The 19,619-nt window shown below is 43.5% G+C and overlaps 1 protein-coding gene across 1 annotated transcript in view; it reads left to right on the forward strand.

Annotated features, from left to right (window-relative positions):
- Positions 1–448: 448 nt before the first annotated feature.
- The window catches only part of LOC134749740 (protocadherin Fat 1-like), a 31,009-nt gene continuing 11,838 nt past the window's right edge, over positions 449–19,619 (forward strand). The window contains exons 1-22 of the mRNA XM_063684768.1: positions 449–467; positions 1,597–1,692; positions 3,313–3,387; positions 4,312–4,470; positions 5,019–5,124; positions 5,422–5,566; positions 5,860–6,096; positions 6,456–6,663; positions 7,041–7,173; positions 7,602–7,761; positions 7,971–8,144; positions 8,876–9,069; positions 9,961–10,078; positions 10,481–10,585; positions 11,192–11,361; positions 11,792–11,967; positions 12,336–12,510; positions 13,658–13,856; positions 15,860–16,001; positions 16,779–16,905; positions 17,780–17,844; positions 18,069–18,190. Coding sequence (XP_063540838.1) covers positions 1,614–1,692; positions 3,313–3,387; positions 4,312–4,470; positions 5,019–5,124; positions 5,422–5,566; positions 5,860–6,096; positions 6,456–6,663; positions 7,041–7,173; positions 7,602–7,761; positions 7,971–8,144; positions 8,876–9,069; positions 9,961–10,078; positions 10,481–10,585; positions 11,192–11,361; positions 11,792–11,967; positions 12,336–12,510; positions 13,658–13,856; positions 15,860–16,001; positions 16,779–16,905; positions 17,780–17,844; positions 18,069–18,190 — 3,069 coding nt within the window. The 5' untranslated portion in view covers positions 449–467; positions 1,597–1,613. The remainder of the gene's footprint in view (positions 468–1,596; positions 1,693–3,312; positions 3,388–4,311; positions 4,471–5,018; positions 5,125–5,421; positions 5,567–5,859; positions 6,097–6,455; positions 6,664–7,040; positions 7,174–7,601; positions 7,762–7,970; positions 8,145–8,875; positions 9,070–9,960; positions 10,079–10,480; positions 10,586–11,191; positions 11,362–11,791; positions 11,968–12,335; positions 12,511–13,657; positions 13,857–15,859; positions 16,002–16,778; positions 16,906–17,779; positions 17,845–18,068; positions 18,191–19,619) is intronic.

The raw sequence follows: 19,619 nt of genomic DNA on the forward strand, positions 1-19,619 counted from the left end.
GTTCAGATGTTTGTGAGCACCTTGGCCGCTCCGATATATCTGATGGCGACTGTACCTTACCTACTAAATATCACGATCCGTCATTTTGACAAGTTAAATATCGGCCCCCCCGTTCGAGTTTATAAAACTTAGCTCGAAGTATGTAGCCTATTTATATATTGAGAGAACAAGGCGATAGTGGTTCTTAATCGGTACTCAATAATTATAATATTATCAATATCATATCTTATCAGCGCAAAATATTCGTTTCATTAAGATGCCTATCTATCAGTATGAAAATATCGCCTTTACACAGTGTTTCCTGTTTCACAACGTTGTTTGATTATTTTAAAGTTTCATTGTTTTTATTCTGTAGGTGCTTTATGCTGAAATAGTGTTTTATAAAAAATAAAATTCTTATAAAGAGTGAATTTCGTTGCGTGTGGCTGCTAATAGTGAAGTTAATATTAGAGAGCTGCGGATAAAAGGTAGGTTAACTATTAGTAACTTGCACCTAAACTATCATTATATCATCCTTTTACCGCCCATTGCTGAGCCTAGACATCTCTTCGAGTACACCACTTGTCCCGGTCCAGAACTAGTATCATTCAGTTGATCTAGTTAACGGTTAACTAGGTACTTAAGTAAATGCAGTGAATCTATAAAATGAAATAGATGTCGATGTCATATAGGTACTACATAAAAAGTGACCAATCCCTCCACAGTTGGAGGCCGCGCGGATCTGAACCGGCGTTACCAACTTATGCGGCTATCGCCCTTTTTTTTTTTGACGCAGGGGTAAATGCATTTACGCATCTCACCCCCGGGCTGGGGAAGCCCATTGGGGGGTGGTATGTGGGACTCGCTCCTCCCGTAACTTCCTCTGCTAGCCAGAGGAAGAGGAGGAGAATACCCACTAACATCCCCTGCGGCGTTTCCGTCTATGCCGTTGAGGGGGGTGCAATGGGGTCGCGAGCATGTCGACCACGTACGGCACCCCCCCAACATGCGGCTAACGCCCTAGCACTCTTAAATATTCTGTGCCGATCACCGATGTGTGTAATGACTAATGCACACGCGTTTCATACGTTTTTTAACACACTTGCGAGGAATAAAAATAAACTTTCATATTAATCAAATTTTGATTGTTAAAACAGTAAAAGTCTAAAATCTGTCATACTGCCGGCCGCCCCTCGCCCCGGCCGCGGGCGGGCCGGCCGGGCCGCGGCAGGCGGTCGGAGAGCGCCGGCTCCCGCCAGTCCGTGGTGTAAAATCTACTCGATTAATTACATATTATTAGCAATCAGTTACCTTCTTAACTCGGATAATATAATGAAAAAGCACGAGTGTTATAATATACTGAAAAAGCACGCGTGTTTAATATTTATCTAGGATTATGAGCCAAAAATCGGTGGAATAAAAACGTCGTTTTGAGCAAGTGTGTTAAAAATAAGTGTTTATTGTACTGACTTTTCGTTCGCATCTGTCATTCTGCTACACGTTTGTTTTTGATCGAGGGTATTGTTGATTGTCACATTTGCTACACCAACAGGTGCCCGTTTAAGGTGTGCTCATATTTACAGACCATTCCAAACACCTCACCATTTTCTGTTTCAGCAAGAAGAAGATGCAAGATGGCGGTTAACCTGTTGACTGCCGCGGTTCTGCTCGCTGCAGCTCCGCTCATCACAGCACAAGATGCTGCCACCGCAGGTCGGACATTACATTTATTAGACTTGTAATCAAGGAGCGAAATGGTGTTAGTAAAAATTCAAATTTCAAAGGAAGGATATACGGATGTCGCCACTACTTAAGGTGCGTCCGTTCGTCAAGTTCTGTTTTTTAACCGACTTCAAGATTTCAAAAGGAGGAGGTTATCAATTCGGTTGTATGTTTTTTTTTAATGTTTGTTACTCCATAACTCCGTCATTTCTGGACCGATTTTGAAAATTCTTTTCTTGATTGTAAGTATATACATACAGATTGGTCCCGTTTTGGTCAAAACGCAGTTCTGATGATGGGATCCATAAGGAATCGAGGGAACTCCTCAAATGTTAAAGGCATACATATAGTGATTTTAGTATTTTCATCAACAAATCAAGCATTTACATTTAAAAAAGTGACATTTGATGAAGTGGAACTGCTGATGATGATCAGAACGGAACTCTTCAATGACGCATAGTTCACGTTTAGCGATTTGTCCTCTTCGTTATGATTGGTAAGCAAGTTAGGTTTTCAAGGCACATTTTTGTCAAGCTCGAGTTCTGATCATGGGATCCATGAGGAATTGAGGGAACTCCTCAAATGTGAAGGGCATACATATAGTGATTTTTGTATTTTCATCAACAAATCCAGCATTTCCATTTAAAAAAGTGACATTTGATGAAGTGCAGCTGCTGATGATGATCAGAAATATCAGAATGGAACTCTTTAACGACGCATAGTTCACGTTTGGCGATTTGTCCTCTTCGTTATGATTGGTAAGCAAGTTAGGTTTTCAAGACACATTTTTGTTAAGCTCGAGTTCTGATGATGGGATCCATGAGGAATCGAGGGAACTCCTCAAATGAGAAAGGCATACATATAGTGATTTTTGTATTTTCATCAACAAATCCTGCTTTTACATAAAAAAGTGACATTTGATGGAGTGGAACTGCTGATGATGATCAGAATGGAACTCTTCAACGACACATAGTTCATGCTACTTGGAGTTGAAACTCTAGGTCCATGGGGTCCCAGCGCGCATAAGTTGTTTGCAGAAATCGCGAAGCGTCTGGTTGACGTAACTGGTGACCGAAGAGCTGGCGGCTTTCTCGCACAACGTATCAGCATTGCGATACAGCGGGGAAATGCCGCCAGCATCCTTGGTACAATGCCTCAAGGGCCTATTTTAGATTTAAGCTAGTTATTAATTTCGTTTACGTAGTACCACTGTATATATTTTGACTATTATATGTAATTAAATATGTTCACGTTTGGCGATTTATTCTCTTCGTTATGGACCCAGACCTAAACTTGGACCTGGACTTTTTTTTTGAACTGCGATCCTCACAGAACCGAACTGCTATCAGAAAAGTGGGTTAGGTTAGGTTAGAACTGTGACCCTTACAGAAACGAAATGCTATCAGAACATTGGGTTAGGTTAGGTTAGAACTATGACCCTTATAGAAACGAAATGCTACTAGAAACGTGGGTGGTTTTACCTCATTTCAGGCAAAAGATGCTGTCTTTTTCATTTCATTGTCTGGAGTGCACCATCAACAATAAGTAACCTTTCAACGGCATCCCCCATTGAAGTCGGTTTTTTTTTCTTAAAAATAATTTTTGTTTCAGGCCATGATTGCACTTACATGCAAGCCATACCGCGGCCGGAGCGGCCTAGCGACTGGCCTACCTTTAACTTCGACGGTAAGTGATTTTTAAACGACTTAAAAAAAATTAGGTTCTCAGTTTGACCCGTATATGTTTAATGTAATACTAGCGACCCGCCCCGGCTTCGCACGGATGCAATCTCATCAAAATCCGTTGCGGAGTTTTAAAGATCTAATCTAAGCATACATGGGGACAGACAGACAACAGGAAGCGACTTTGTTTAATACTATGTAGTGATATAACATCACTGATACTGTAAACTCTGTTAATAGCCGTAACAAGCATCATCTTAGGTCACAAAGTACTACAGGACGACCGGTCTGGCATAGTGGGTAGTGACCCTGCCTGCGAAGCCGATGGTCCTGGGTTCGAATCCCGGTAAGGGCATTTATTTGTGTGATGAACACAGATATTTGTTCCTGAGTCATGGTTGTTTTTTATGTATATAAGTATGTAGTTATCTATATAAGTATGTTTATATCGTCGCCTAGTACCCATAGTACAAGCTATGCTTAGTTTGGGACTAGGGCGATCTGTGTAAGATGTCCCCAATATTTATTTATACTATAAGAAAGAGCGAACGCATAGTAGACGCATGAGACTGCAAGTACCATTTTAAAATAATTCTAACCAAGTTTTACTTCAGTAAACTCGCATGCGAGTTTTTGCACCATCTAATCTACCGTTTCCACACCGAGTGTCATAGTTAGGATTTCTATTTGCTTGTAGCTTAGTCTTCTTCTTCTTCTTCTTCCTGGCCATTATTATTCCCATCTCTAATTGGAATCGGCGCCCTCCTTTTACCATTACGCCACTTTATACGGCTTTTTTCTATTTGCTTGCTTGCTTGAAATTATTCTGGATTGGGGATAAAATCCGCCTCCCCAATACGTCTGTCCGAGGCATCTGAACCTTTTAGAACATAACTCAAAAAGTGCTAAAATAAGTACTATCCCCCAGGCCTGAACTGGGCAACGCGGCCGCTGTTGCCAGCGCCGGACCGGCTGGACCTGTGCATGGACCAGTACTACCCCCAATCCGCGACCTCCGGCATCCAGCTCATCTTCATGGACGAGGACGTGGACGGAGACATCGCCATCGCCAAACTGAACTATCAAGGTGAGAGCTGGACCAACTGGACCTCGCCCCAGTCACCTCGGGCATCCAGCTCATCTTCATGGACGAGGACGTGGACGGAGATATTGCCATCGCCAATCTGAACTATCAAGGTGAGAGCTGGACCAGATGGACCGGTAGTACCCCCAGCCACCTCGGGCATCCAGCTCATCTTCATGGACGAGGACGTGGACGGAGACTTCGCCATCGCCAATCTGAACTATCAAGGTGAGAGCTGGACCAGATGGACCGGTACTACCCCCAGCCACCTCGGGCATCCAGCTCATCTTCATGGACGAGGTTACGACCTGCAATTACTGACTTATTTTACTTTAAATCTCATCATCATCAAGTAGTCAGTTTTTGATAATATTACGGGCCTACGCATCGATCTTTGAGTAGCGGCTACTCGAAGGTCGATGCGTGCTGTCACTTGGTATGGGGGCTCTACATGAAGTGATATATGATATGATTTATTAAAGAAATTCGTAAAGTTTTTTTAACAATCGGTGCAAATTATATTGCGGTATAAAGTGTAAATTATTTTACAGGCACGGCGACACCGGTGATGCACTTCACGTCGGGTCGTAACGCGTTGCTCGGGGCCGTCATAAGGCAGAACGAAGTCGGGGAGTGGTACATCTACGTAACGCAAAGGTAATTCCAATATTTTCACATCAAGAAACTTATTAGTAACTAGAACTTATGAGGTCTAGTTTCCACTCTGTGGGTGGCGTCAGATGTCAGGTATATCTTGAGTAAAAGCTAGTGTCCGCGCCAATTCTTGGATTACGTTGCCGAGTGGCTCCCTTAAGTGAGCCGTAGTAAAAACCTGGGATAGCGCTAGAAGAATGATGATGATTACAGTTAGCTACTAAAAGACCTTGCCTATACAGTTTATGGGTATGGGTGGGTAGGGAAATTGATAAGGTTATAATGAGCATATTGTTTCAGCCAAGACTTCGAGGAAGGCATGATCTACTATTTGTTTGAGATCGTTGTGGAAGGCGAGACTCTGGTGGCCAGCGTGGCGCTCACCATTGTCAACATCGACAACAAGCCACCACGGATAGAAGCGTTTGATGCCTGCCAAGTAGATGTGAGTCTTTGTCCCTGCACCCCTTTATTATTATCTAAAACAGGAATTTGTTGTATCGTATTAGGCTTCGTAATCATCACAAAGGGGTCGCTTAAGACAAAACTTGTGACGCCATGACAAGTCGATTTCACTCGCTCACATACTTATCGGTTTTGAGCCATTCAATCCCTCCAGTGTGAATGTTTATGTGTCGAGCGTAAACACGAGGAAATCAGCGTGTTATAAAATCAGTTCTGTGTTAGCGACCCTATTTATATCTTTCGAATTTGTGTAATTAAGATTTACATTTACAGGAGCTAGGCGATGCCCGTTTGACGGAGTGCGTCTACAACGTGCACGATCCTGACGGTCAGATCAGCACCAGTGTGATGGCCTTCGAGATCATCAGCGACCGCGGGGACGAGGACACCTTCTACATCGAGGGCCACGTCGATTCTAGCGACTGGTTCACCATGACGATGACGATTGGCATCCAGCAGTCGCTGGACTTCGAGGCCAATGCGCTGCACATTTTCACAGTCAATGCCCTGGTGAGTTTTTTGAATACTTTGGGTTGAATCTCGTTTTATTCCGAACATTACATAGAAAGGTACTCATAGATTAAACTTACTCCTCATGAACCGACTTACTGTTTCATATCCAGCAGAATCGCTATTATGAGAAATATCAGCTTTTACGTGTTAGATAAGCATGAGTTCTCTATTCTTTTGCATTTCTCATCATTGATGCAAAATTTGAACTACGAGCCTTTTGCAAGACAAGTTCTGATGGTGATGGTGATAATGAAATCTTTAGTTTTAAATCACAATATATACTTGGTATGAAATTAGACGCGAGTCGGTCTTATCGCTATAAGAAGTTTTTTTAGAAGGGCATCATTGAATTCCAGGATTCCGTGCCAAACATAGGCCCAGCATCGTCGGCATCGATAACGGTCCTGGTCCAGAACGTGGAGCACCGCCCGCCGCGCTGGGTTGAGGTGTTCGCGGTCCAGCAGTTCGACGAGAAGACGGCCCAAGAGTTCACCGTCCGCGCCATAGATGGTGATACCGCCATCAACAAGCCCATCTACTACGACATCATCACCGAGGAGGGAGGCAAGTATACACGGTGCAGTACCCGCCGCGCTGGGTGGAGGTGTTCGCCGTCCAGCAGTTCGACGAGAAGACTGCCGGAGTTCACCGTCTGCGCCATTGACGGTGAGACGGTGATACCGCCATCAACAAGCCCATCTACTACGGTATTGGCACCGAGGAGGGTGGCAAAGATGCACGGGTGCAAGAAGCACCATCAACGGTTACGCCGCCACCGCTTCTATTTAAAAATCCCACTTTGCAGCCCATAAAAAGTACTAACTGACAAATTAAATCCTGGCGCCGGGACTGTATGTTATGCAAAGCAGGCTTCTTAACATTTGTCATGGCTACAACAGCTTCTTCAACTATATTTACTAAAGGCAATCCTTATCTCGCAGACGATTTCTTCTCTATAACGACTCTGGAGGGCGGACGCAACGGCGGCATCCTGCACGTGGCACCTATCGATCGTGACGAGCTGCAGCGGGAGGTGTTCCGCCTCACGCTGGTCGCCTACAAGTATGATAACAGGTAAGCTTTGTCGGTGTGGGCTACACGTGAATTATAAACAAAATTCTATCTGAAATACTTCTACTCCACTTGATCGTTTCACAACGTTACAGCAGCGGGCAATGAGCGATGTAATTGTCAATTTCCTCGATAAAATGAGTGACTGATGAGTTAAACTGAGCTGAGTAACAGCGACTCTAAGTTAATTCAACTGCGCATTCTATCAACTCTGTGATGGTGATTGACAGTGATGACAATACTGTACTGATATGCTGTGTACATACAGCAATGTTTTCGCACCGGGATGGGGCCTGTTCTAATTTGTGAGCCTTTTCAATTGGAGTACTCAAAGAGTACTCCAGTTAAAAACGTAGTTGTAAAAGAACTTGAGAACCTGTTTGAAAATGACAATATAAAGTGAAATTGATCAGTAACATATAATTGTGCAGGACCTTCGCAACGGAAGCTAACGTGGTGATCATCATCAACGACATTAACGACCAGTACCCGGAGCCAATGCAGGAGGAGTACCGCCTCAGCATCCCAGAGGAGACGCCGCTCACACTTAACTTTGGAGACCAGCAGTTTGGCTTCCACGATCGGGATCTGGTAAATTGAACTCCAAAGAACAAAATTGTTTGTAGAACTCAGTTACCATCTTCTTCACATAGGCAGACACTGGATACCTGTCTCAGGTTTGGTTGCCGAAGTTCTCAGTTTTTGCAACGGGTCCTTGTCTTGAGAATTGTAAAGCTTTTTTGCTTCAGTATGTAAACTTCGACACCCCTTTGTTTAATCCACTAACCTTTGTTCTGTAGGGTGAAAACGCCCAATACGACGTGCGCCTGGTGAGCGTGCACCCGGAGAACGTGGCGTCGGCGTTCTACGTGGCGCCCGAGGTCGGCTACCAGGAGCAGACCTTCATCATGGGGACCGTGGACCACGCCATGCTGGACTATGAGGTCCCGGAGTTCCAGCATATAGAGATTCAAGTAAGTTGCTCCAAAGTCCCGAATTCCTATTTTTTCTTTCTATGAAATTTCCCAACATTTCATCATGTTACTTTTCGTTCTCGATAAATTTTTTGGATTTCGTAGTCACCTAGAACCATAGTTTCGCCATTTCCGCCTGTCCGAGGCTTTGCTCCGTGATTGTTAGTGCTAGAATTTGGCATGGATACATAAATCATGCATTGCGATTGCGACAGAACGGTAAAATAAAAACTATCAAAACAATTTTTTTTGGGTACCTAACATACAAAATGTTTTTTTTTTGCTTTGACCCAATATAATTTGGGGTATCATTGGATAGGTCTTTCAAAACGAATAAGGTTCTCCAAAAATCAATTTTTATAACGATAATATTTTAGGAAATAATCGCTCAGAAAAAAAAAATATGTGCCCCCCCCCTCTAACTTTTGAACCATGGGTCAAAAAAATATGAAAAAAAAATCGTGAAACAAAAGCTTAATAAAAACTATAGCAAACATGATCGTCTAGTCGTTTTAAGTTATTGCAAAAAATCTTCTCATTTTAGTAAAAAAGACGTACAAAGGGTTGCAAAGGTACTCATGCTTGTAATGTACATGGTACTTACTACTTATTAATAGCCCCCGTTTGGCATATGTTGACAGAATTGTAACTACGAAACCCTACACTGAGCATGGCATGCATTCGGTCGAGGTCGAGGATCTATTAAACTAATAATTCGTTTTCCGTCACAGGTCGTAGCAACTGACAGGATGAACTCGTCGCTGCAAGGCATCGCCACGGTCTACATCGACCTGATCAACTGGAACGACGAGGAGCCGATCTTCGAAACAGATTCCCACACAGTGAACTTCGTGGAGACAGTCGGCGCGGGCTTCTATGTGACCACCGTCAGGGCCGACGATCGAGATATTGGGGACAGAGTTGAGTGAGTGCCATCCTGTGTATTTAATTAGACGTACTTCTTAAGTATGGAACCATAAACTGGGTGCAGTCTGAAGCATATTCAATCGCCAAGTTGTATATCGACCTGATCGTGTAACCACGAGGAATCGATCTACGAAACGGAGTCCCACACAGTGAACTTCGTGGAGACAGTCGGCGCGGGCTTCTATGTGACCAACGTCAGGGCTGACGATAGAGATATTGGGGACAGAGTTGAGTGAGTGCCGTCCTGTGACGCAAGTAGTATTGAATGAGGGCTACCTTTTTTGTACTCACCAGTTGGCGCCACTGTAGATGTAGGTCCAGAAAAACAGATCAACATTCTTCTATGCTTATTTTTATAAAATCAATACGTTCTAATATACACAAAGGTATTTTAACGTCTAAATGTGCCATCATTTTTTTCAACCTGTATAATTTTGCATATATTTTTAGTTGGAACTTTTTTTAAACTACTAACATTTATTGTTTGCCATGATTCATTAAAGATGGACAAAGATTTGCCACAGTTATGAATAAGGAGTAAACATTTCCGACAAAAAACCTTGAAACCCCCTAAATTTCCATGCATTTGACATTTTGAAAGACCTCCATTTACACTAGCGCCCCTATCGGCGAAATTAAACGCCGTGACCCCTTATTAGACGTACCTACTTAAGTATGTAACCATGAACTGGGTGCGGTCCGAAGCATATTCAATCGCCAAGTTGTATATCGACCTGATCGTGTAGCCACGAGGAATCGATCTTCGAAACGGAGTCTCACAGAGTGAACTTCGTAGAGACAGCCAGGACTAATGATAATGATCAAGGTATTGGGGACAGAGTTGAGTGAGTGCCATTCTTTGACGATAAAGCAAACAATTCTTTTCCAGACACTCTCTGATGGGAAACGCTGCAGAATTCCTGAGCATCGATGAGGCGACGGGCGCCATCGTCGTCTCCATCGATGACGCCTTCGACTATCACCGGCAGAACGAGTACTACATTCAGGTACCATCGTAACTTGTTCTTCAACAGTCATTTATAACATCCAGCGACAGTTCCTGTCACCTATTTGAGAACAACTTTATCCTGCAGTCTGCAATCTAAAAATCAGGTCCGGCTTGACCAACAGATAGGACCAGATGATCATATTGTTAATATTTTTTTATAATTTGGAAAGTGAAGGAAATATAAAGATTGTGCTCCAGTCAAGATTCCAACTCGGGCTGCCGGGATACTAGTCTGAAACTCTTTTATTAACTGTGTTACCGAGACTTCCCTGTCGGCAGAGAATTTATATTTCCACACATATTCTTCGTAACAATTTAATACAAGATTGCTGTCGCAAATCGAAATACTTAGCCGAAAAGCGCATAAGATTAAATAATTATCTAACTTTATTGGTATTAGATACGAGCAGTAGATACTCTCGGCGACGGCCCCTACCACACGGCCACCAACACGCTGATCATCAACATTCTGGACATCAATAATACGCCGCCGAGCCTTCGGTTGGTGAGTGATTCCTATTCAATCAATGCCACGGCAGGTTGTCAATTTTGCTAGTTTCTCAGTGGCTCTCTTTTCTTACCTAAAGGTGCTTCATTACAATCAAAATGTATCGATAAAATAAGTCCACCACGTAGAAACAGAAATCAAAAATACTCGTAATGATGATGAGTATATTCACCCGAGATGTGTGCGAGGAGCAGTAGGAAAGCTTCGCGCCGCTCTAAAACTTCAAGCTCGAATGACTGGTGGACATTGCCTCGAGGTTTATCTCTTATGAGGGCGGTGTTCGACCTGCAGTGATCAGCGAGTAGGCATAAAGTTATAACTAGCAGCGAGTAGCGAGTAAAGCTATAAACTAGCAACGAGTTGGTAGGAGTGAGTGATAGTTTTGTCGCTGGACTACTTAGGCGTAGCGGCGGCCCTAATCATTACGAGGCTCCGAGCGGCATAGCTTTGCGAGGTCCTTGTCTTTTGTGCCCACTAAAAAAATGCTCGGGTTATTGCGCAAGTCCCCTGCAAGAGCGAAGACTGCGCGATTTGCTTCGCCATCACCTTAGATCGCCGCTGCTTAACTGTTATATCCCCCTCTGATGATAATTTTATTTTTAGCCCCGCGGCAGTCCCCATGTGGAGGAAAACGTCCCGGAAGGCTACGTGATCACCACGACCATCACGGCCACGGACCCCGACACCACAGCCTACCTGCGCTTCGAGATCGACTGGGACACCTCCTACGCCACCAAGCAGGGTCGGGAGACGCCTGCCATCGAGTTCCACAAGTATGTGGTGGTAACGGCTCTGTACCGGAAGGCTACATTATCACCACGAACATCCGAACCGAATCCGAACCAGGCGTCGTAGCACGGTACGCTTATCACCATGCCTGTCACGTTCTAATAAGTATGTGAGTGCGAAAGTGACGGACTTAGTGATAGGGGAACCATGCTGCGCGGGCAGGACACTTGCTCTATTTGACCGATATTTAATTGCCATGGGCGACCAATCTAATTAGATACTTACAGGGAAACAAAGTCAATCAAACGGACATATCCTATTTCAAATTTGCAACACTAGTTATGTAAACAAAGTCTGAAGGCACATTGCTTACACAGCTAAGAATATTGACGAGGATAAATAGTTGTCATTGTCAAGTAATTTGTTATATGCCCTTTTGTAAAAAAGACATATACCTACACATTTCTGTCACAGCTGCGTGGAGATCATCACCGTCCACAACGAAGGCAACACGGGCTCGGCGAACGGCCACCTCATCGTGAAGGAGATCCGAGACAACGTCACCATCGACTTCGAGGAGTTCGAGGTGCTTTACCTCACCGTGCGAGTCGTTGATGAGAACACGTACATCGGGGACGACTCAGATGAGAGTGAGTCATATTTTGAAGTTCATTCAAAGCACTGAAATCATGATGTGATGTGGTTAAAGACTTCCATGCCCAACTATGTACCTACCTCAAATCTTGGTTTTTTTGAATGTGTGTTAACATTCACATTGAACCAGATTATGTCTTCCTATTCCGTAAGAGGACGGCGTCCATTATTTACGTTCCAATTTCTTCAACATTACCCAACGGTCTACACTTTTCCCCAGCCTCGTCATCCCCTATAAACCTTTATAATGGAAGCCCCCTTAGCTTCTTGCCAATTTGCGAAGGCAGAGGCTACGCTCACGCATATTCATAGTGTGTTAACACTGTTAACTGCTCAGTTATTTAATTCTACTTAACTTCCCCAGTGACGTTCACCATCATAATCGTGGACATGAACGACAACTGGCCGATCTGGACCGAGGGCACGCTGGAGCAGGGCTTCCTGGTGCGTGAGAACGCCACCAGCGGCGTCGTCATCGGGTCAGTGCTGGCCACCGACATCGACGGGCCGCTGTACAACCAAGTGCGCTACTCCATCCAGTGAGTCTGTCAGTCTGTAGCACCAGCAGAACGCCACCGGCGGCGTCATCGGCTTCCTGCTGGCTACCGACATCAACGGGCCGCTGTACAACCAAGTGCGCTACTCCATCCAGTGAGTCTGTCAGTACTGTAGCACCAGCAGAACGCCACCGGCGGCGTCATCGGCTTCCTGCTGGCTACCGACATCAACGGGCCGCTGTACAACCAAGTGCGCTACTCCATCCAGTGAGTCTGTCAGTACTGTAGCACCAGCAGAACGCCACCGGCGGCGTCATCGGCTTCCTGCTGGCTACCGACATCAACGGGCCGCTGTACAACCAAGTGCTGTACTCCATCCAATGAGTCTGTCAGTACTGTAGCACCAGCAAAACGCCACCAGCGGCGTTATCGGCTTCCTGCTGGCTACCGACATCAACGGGCCGCTGTACAACCAAGTGCGCTACTCCATTCAGTGAGTCTGTCAGTACTGTAGCACCAGCAGAACGCCACCGGGGGCGTCATAGGGGACGTGCTGGCCACCGACATCGACGGGGCGCTGTACAACCAAGTGCGCTACTCCGGATCCAGTGAGTGCTGAAAGTAAGTCTTTATTTTTCAGTTCTAGCATAGTACGAATGTCAAAAACTACCATCGGTTCTAACTTTACACAGCACCGTGAAGATATCGGCGCAAGAAACTTGGCGGGGATTCTTTCAAATAATTACATAAAATACGTAACGTGAAGTTCTTCTAGAAAACATTTCAAACATTATAGATATATGAAATAAGTAATACAGTTGTTTCTAAGGACCTTCTGAAAGACATGATAATCTTCAACCTCCGTCTCCTAGTTTTATTCTCTAACACTGGCGGCTCGTAGCCACCAACGCTTAACAATCTGAAGGATACACGGAAAGAACATGTCTAGTCACTTAAGTAACATTTTGAGTAATCGCGGTTTTAAAATTTGGAACCATGTCAAAATGTATGGTAATTCCGTGACCGTCTTTTTTAACTAAAAAAAAGTTGTGTTACATATATTATACAGTGGTAGCAAAAGATATAACCATTCATTAAGAGATTTCATTTTGAAATGAAAATCTCATTTTCCGATAAAAGTGACTAGACATGTTCTTTCCGTGTACCCTTCATCTACTAATTCTTTCAGACCAATCCGTGACACCCCGGAGGACTTAGTGCACATAGATTTCACCACAGGCCAGCTGACAGTGGGGCTGAACCACGCCATCGACGCGGACATCCCCCCGCGCGAGTACTTGTACTACACCGTGATCGCCAGCGATAGATGCTACGAGGAGCCCGAGGAGTGCCCGGACGACCCCACGTTCTGGGAGACGCCGGGTGAAGTAAGAGTTGGCTATAAAAGGGTTAGGCCGGTGTAGGGTTTTGTGATGTCTGTGCGTCCGTATGTTACAGCAATTTGCTCAGTAAGTATGATGTACATATGTAGGTGGTCCCAAATTATATTTTATTGCCATGTACATACTTAGTCGGCTTAGTCCTCGTAGTATTATATGAGTAAAAAAAAATACACTTGAAAAATGTACAGTCGGCGATACTTGTTTGTAACTTTGTATTAAAAACACACCATTTAAATAAAAGACTGAGTTCCTGATATTTTTGTCTGTGTAAATATTATTTTGCTGTAAATGTGAATTGTTTAATGCTGTATTGTGCAAATTTGTTTATTTTCGTGGGCTTTGGTTGTATACCTGTGTATGTGAATGTTGTTCGTTGTTATGTCACGAATAATAGTTATTTGTTATACAAGGGTGCAAAGTTGTATTTTACCCGCGAGTGTGGAATTGAAACATGAGCAAGCGAAAGGATTCTATAGTTGAGCGTAGCGAGTGTTTCAACACACGAGAAGTAAAATACATTTGCACCCGTGTGTAACACAAAACTTTTCCCCTCACTATAGCGAGGAAAGTGCAACATCCACAGGCGTTAGATCATCTTCATCACTGGAATCATTAATTTTTTTACGATATTATAACAGAAAACACTAGAAATTCTGATTTTTACGTGAGTCGGTGAGAAGAACAGTAAAAATTTTGTTGACAATGTTGACATTTCTGTTCTGACGTATGAAATGTCAACGATGCGTTTTGAAATTGCATCGACTCAACTTGTGCGTTCAGAATTATATTTAACATCATTACAAAAAATCTAACGTTTCTTATGGAATTTTAAGGTTTATGACTTAAAAGTATTAAATAAAGCTAAATTTGGTATTTTTTATTACATTCTCAAACCATTTATTTAATGATAATTAATATCGAACGAACCATTATTATGAGGGTTTTACGTTTTGTTATCTTTCAAGCTACTTAAACACGCTTCATCCAAGGTCAAATTACTTTCCCCACTAGTGGATAAAATGCGTTTTTCCCCGCTTGTTTTAAAGGATAATAGACGGCTTTCCGAGCTAGTGAGGGGAAAATGTTATTTACTTATGAAAACTCATGGATTAGGATAAGATTGTCTAGGGCTTTGATGAGTCTATAATTAAGGAAATTTAATAAAGTCATATAAAACTATGGGTTTTTATTATATAGGTACCCTGAAAATTTCAATATTCAAAGAGTGCCGTTTCATATCAAAGGCATTTCCTTCCGCGAAGATTTTAAATCAATGAAGTTACTAGAGGAAGCCTTCAAGGTTGGTAAGGTTGGTTGGTATGTGTGGTAGCAAAATTATTTCCACCTAGGGCGTTTACACTTGAATCCCTTATTACGCTTAGGATTCTATTATAGAATCCCTTGCTGCTCACGAGATTCTATTACAGAGAATCCCTCGCTCCGTTCAGTCATTCGCTCATTTACTACTCTACATGTATCAAGTTTCTTAGAGGCATAGACTATATACACGCAATATTCAAAAACGTGTCAAACAGATTATTAGTGTGAGTAAGTAGAGTCGCAAATAGAGGCTGTTTACATATATGGTAAACACCCCTATAATGGACACATTAATATAATGAAACGTAAACCACAATTTCAGTTTCTAAACACTTGCATTTTTTACCATATAGACAGTCGCATAGAGACATACAGTCATAGAGCTGCTTAAGTTGGACGTTTCATTAATTTCGGTGTGATTAAAAAGAAATGGCGCCATACTGTCCATGATTGGAGAAAACAAACATAGTTTTAATTGATTGTTGTGCATAACAAAAGCATTTGAGCAATACACACAGCTTTTTTCAACAAAATACCAACATGGCTGACACATATGTCAAGCCTTGTTAATTAGATTTCGTTCAATTTGTTTCAAGGTAAGCTTCAACATCTCCCTTAATCACAACTTTTGTAATAATTGATTGTTAATGATGTTGGATCCGATCTAGATATCTATCTACATCACGGACACGAACAACAAGGAGCCGCAGCCGGACTACACGCAGTTCCAAGTCGAGGTGGAGATCTACGAGGACGCCGGCGAGGGCACCGAGGTGGTGCAGCTGGTGGCCACCGACCAGGACAGAGAAGGTGAGGTCATCTGCACCACTCACACATCCAGTACTACCAGCAGTTCCAGGTCGAGGTGGAGATCTATGAGGACGCCGGCGAGGGCACCGAGGTGGTGCAGCTGGTGGCCACCGACCAGGACAGAGAAGGTGAGGTCATCTGCACCACTCACACATCCAGTACTACCAGCAGTTCCAGGTCGAGGTGGAGATCTATGAGGATGCCGGCGAGGGCACCGAGGTGGTGCAGCTGGTGGCCACCGACCAGGACAGAGAAGGTGAGGTCATCTGCACCGCTCACACATCCAGGACTACCAGCAGTTCCAGGTCGAGGTAGAGCTTTAAGAGGACGCCGGCGAGGGCACCGAGGTGGTGCAGCTGGTGGCCACCGACCAGGACAGAGAAGGTGAGGTCATCTGCACCACTCACACAACCAGTACTACCAGCAGTTCCAGGTCGAGGTGGAGATCTACGAGGATGCCGACCAGGGCACCGAAGTTGTGCAGCTGGTGGCCACCGACCAGGACAGAGAAGGTGAGGTCATCTGCACCACTCACACAACCAGTACTACCAGCAGTTCCAGGTCGAGGTGGAGATCTACGAGGATGCCGACCAGGGCACCGAAGTTGTGCAGCTGGTGGCCACCGACCAGGACAGAGAAGGTGAGGTCATCTGCACCGCTCACACAACATACGTATACACGCGTGACAGGCACATTTTCACAGCTTGAAAACCGAGCGATGAGTGGGTCAAATCGGCTGACATCACTTACGTGTTTAAAAACTTTTTTTGTCTCCAGCGATTTATCACACGGTCAGCTACCAGATCAACTACGTGATCGACCCGGACCTGCGGCGTTTCTTCGCCGTGGACCAGGACACCGGCCGCGTGTACGTCGACTTCACCACCGACGCCGTTTTGGACAGGTCACACTGGCTATATTATATATAATTCGATCAAACATTGGTCGCTGTGGGCGGGACAAGACAAAACTATAGAACAAAAGACATCAACGAGCGTTTATCTCAATATTCTCAATTGTTCCCTGAATGAGTTATTGTCACATAAATTTGAACCTTAATACTACACGATAGTTGCTTTTTAGGATTCCGTACCCAAAGGGTAAAAACGGGACCCTATTACTAAGACTCCGCTGTCCGTCTGTCTGTCTGTCACCAGGCTGTATCTCATGAACCGTGATAGCTAGACAGTTGAAATTTTCACAGATGATCCATTTCTGTTGCCGCTATAAAAACAAATACTAAAAAGTACGGAACCCTCGGTGCGCGAGTCCGACTCGCACTTGGCCGGTTTTTTAACGACATGGTTGCTTTGGCACGTGCTGATGACCGCTCCTAAAATAAACAAAGGCTTTTGTTTAACGGATTAGGGCCCGAACCCGAAGAAATCATCTGAGATAATTCTTACTATACTTTCCCGCACTAGTACGGAATCAGCATACGCATGTATTACGTTCCTATGTCGAAAATTAAAAGGGCCATATGTACTGTAAAACGTTGAACGATACACGTGCGAATAGGTAATTCATAACTCGTGTCGATTTAAAACAATGTTTGAATTTATCACCACCAGCGGTGTCAGCATAGTTGCATTTTTATGCATAGGTATATAAAAATGCTACCGTGCTAAGCCCGCTGTTGCGAATTTCCTACTTTCCGCACTTGTATCTTAAATAACCATATTAAGCATTGCCTGTATTTTTCCCAACTAATCCATCAACTAAGTAGTACCTTCAGTTCTTTAGCAAACATGTGTTAATGTCATGTTACTTTATTTCAGGGACGGAGACGAGCCCACTCATAGGATTTTCCTCAATCTCATCGATAACCTTTTCTCCGAAGGAGGTAAGCTATCATCGCCGATAACTTCTGAAAATTACCTATAACAAAAATAATTATATGTGGTATTTTCTATAAAAAGGGACCTTATTGTCGATGGCGCTTACGCCATTATTAACGATGCTCCGATACAAATACAATGCCGCGCGACGCTGTGCGGCGTAAGCGCCATCGACAATATAAGGTCCATTTTCATAGAAAATGCCCCATATTTGACCTGATGTTTCCAGAGGGCTCCCGCAACACCGTGGCCATCGAGGTGTTGGTGATACTGCTGGACGTGAACGACAATGCGCCAGAGCTTCCTTCACCCGATGAGAGGAGCTGGCAGATTTCAGAAGGGCTTACTCAGGTCTGCACCTTTCATTCACTAGGAATGTGATTAAATACCTTTGGAGGTCCGTCTGAAAAGGAAATAATTAGACTTAGAGCGGTTTCGCACTACGTCCGATCGGAATCCGTGAAAATATGGTTCGAAGTAGCCGTAGAACTATTTATATGGTAATTTACGCACTAGATCCGTCTGATTTCTTTCCGAAATCGGATGACGTAGTGCGTAAATTACCATAGAAATAGTTCTAGCTACTACGGACCAGATTTTCACGGGTTCGGATCGGATTCGGATCGGACGTAGTGCGAAGGTAAATAGAGATCCGATGCCGGAAAAAGAGATTTCAATATTTCACTCGCAAGTGCTGACTTACTTGACACTTTTCCCTAGAACATGCAGGATATGGAATGAGCTACCGTAAAATGGTCCTACTTTGCTCCAATATGTGGTATTCTTTATAAAAAGGGACCTTTTTGTCGATGGCGCTTACGCCATTATTAAAGATGCTCCGATATAAATACAATGCCGCGCGACGCTGTGCGGCGTAAGCGCCATCGACAATAAGGTCCTTTTTCATAGATGCCCATGAAATGCCGCATATTTGCTCCACTTTAAGGAAATTTTGAATATTTTTTTAAACTGTTCATTATTAAATATTCAGACGAATTGAATATTAAGAAGAACATCTTATGTAAGTAACATAATTTATCCGTAAATCAAGTTTATGAAATGTTGTTTTATATAAATCGAAGCCATGAATAAGCACAAGATATTTGTTTGAGGTATTTTTGCTCTTACCTATAGTTTTCTTAGGGGTGCAAAGTTACCCCCATTGTGGGCCAAATTAATAGGCCCCGCCAAAAAAGAGAGATAAATTTTTAACGTAGCAATGCAAAATATACATACAATTTCGTTTAGCTGAGTTAATAAATAATAATATAGAAATATTATGTTTGAATATTAGACGTTGTCTTTTTTTTATTGGAGCATAGTTACCCACCAAGGAGCAAAGTAGGACCATATGTTTCTTTTGCGTTGACACGAGAATTTAGAGTTAACGAGTATTTGGGGTTCTCAAATGTCAGCAATGCTTTACTGGCTCACCATCCCAAGGACATAAGCAACCTAATATCCATGAACGACTATTGATATTTTGCTGCTTATTATACTTACTTTTAGAATGTTAAATCGATAATTAATCGAGTTTTCGGTGTTGTTAGTAATTGTACCGCCATAAAGTATCTGGGCGTTACGCTTGATGAAAATCTTAATTTCAAAAAACACATCGAAATAATGTCTACTAGAGTCAGAAAGGTGATATTTATTATGAAGCTGCTACGAAATTCTGCTACGTGGGAATTGCTTAAGATTGTATACACTTCGATATGCGAATCCATCCTGTCTTACTGCATTGGCGTGTGGGGTGGCTCCACTAGCTCTGCACTACTGC

The sequence above is a fragment of the Cydia strobilella genome, chromosome 2, assembly GCF_947568885.1.
Source record: "Cydia strobilella chromosome 2, ilCydStro3.1, whole genome shotgun sequence".
Lineage (NCBI taxonomy): Eukaryota > Metazoa > Arthropoda > Insecta > Lepidoptera > Tortricidae > Cydia > Cydia strobilella.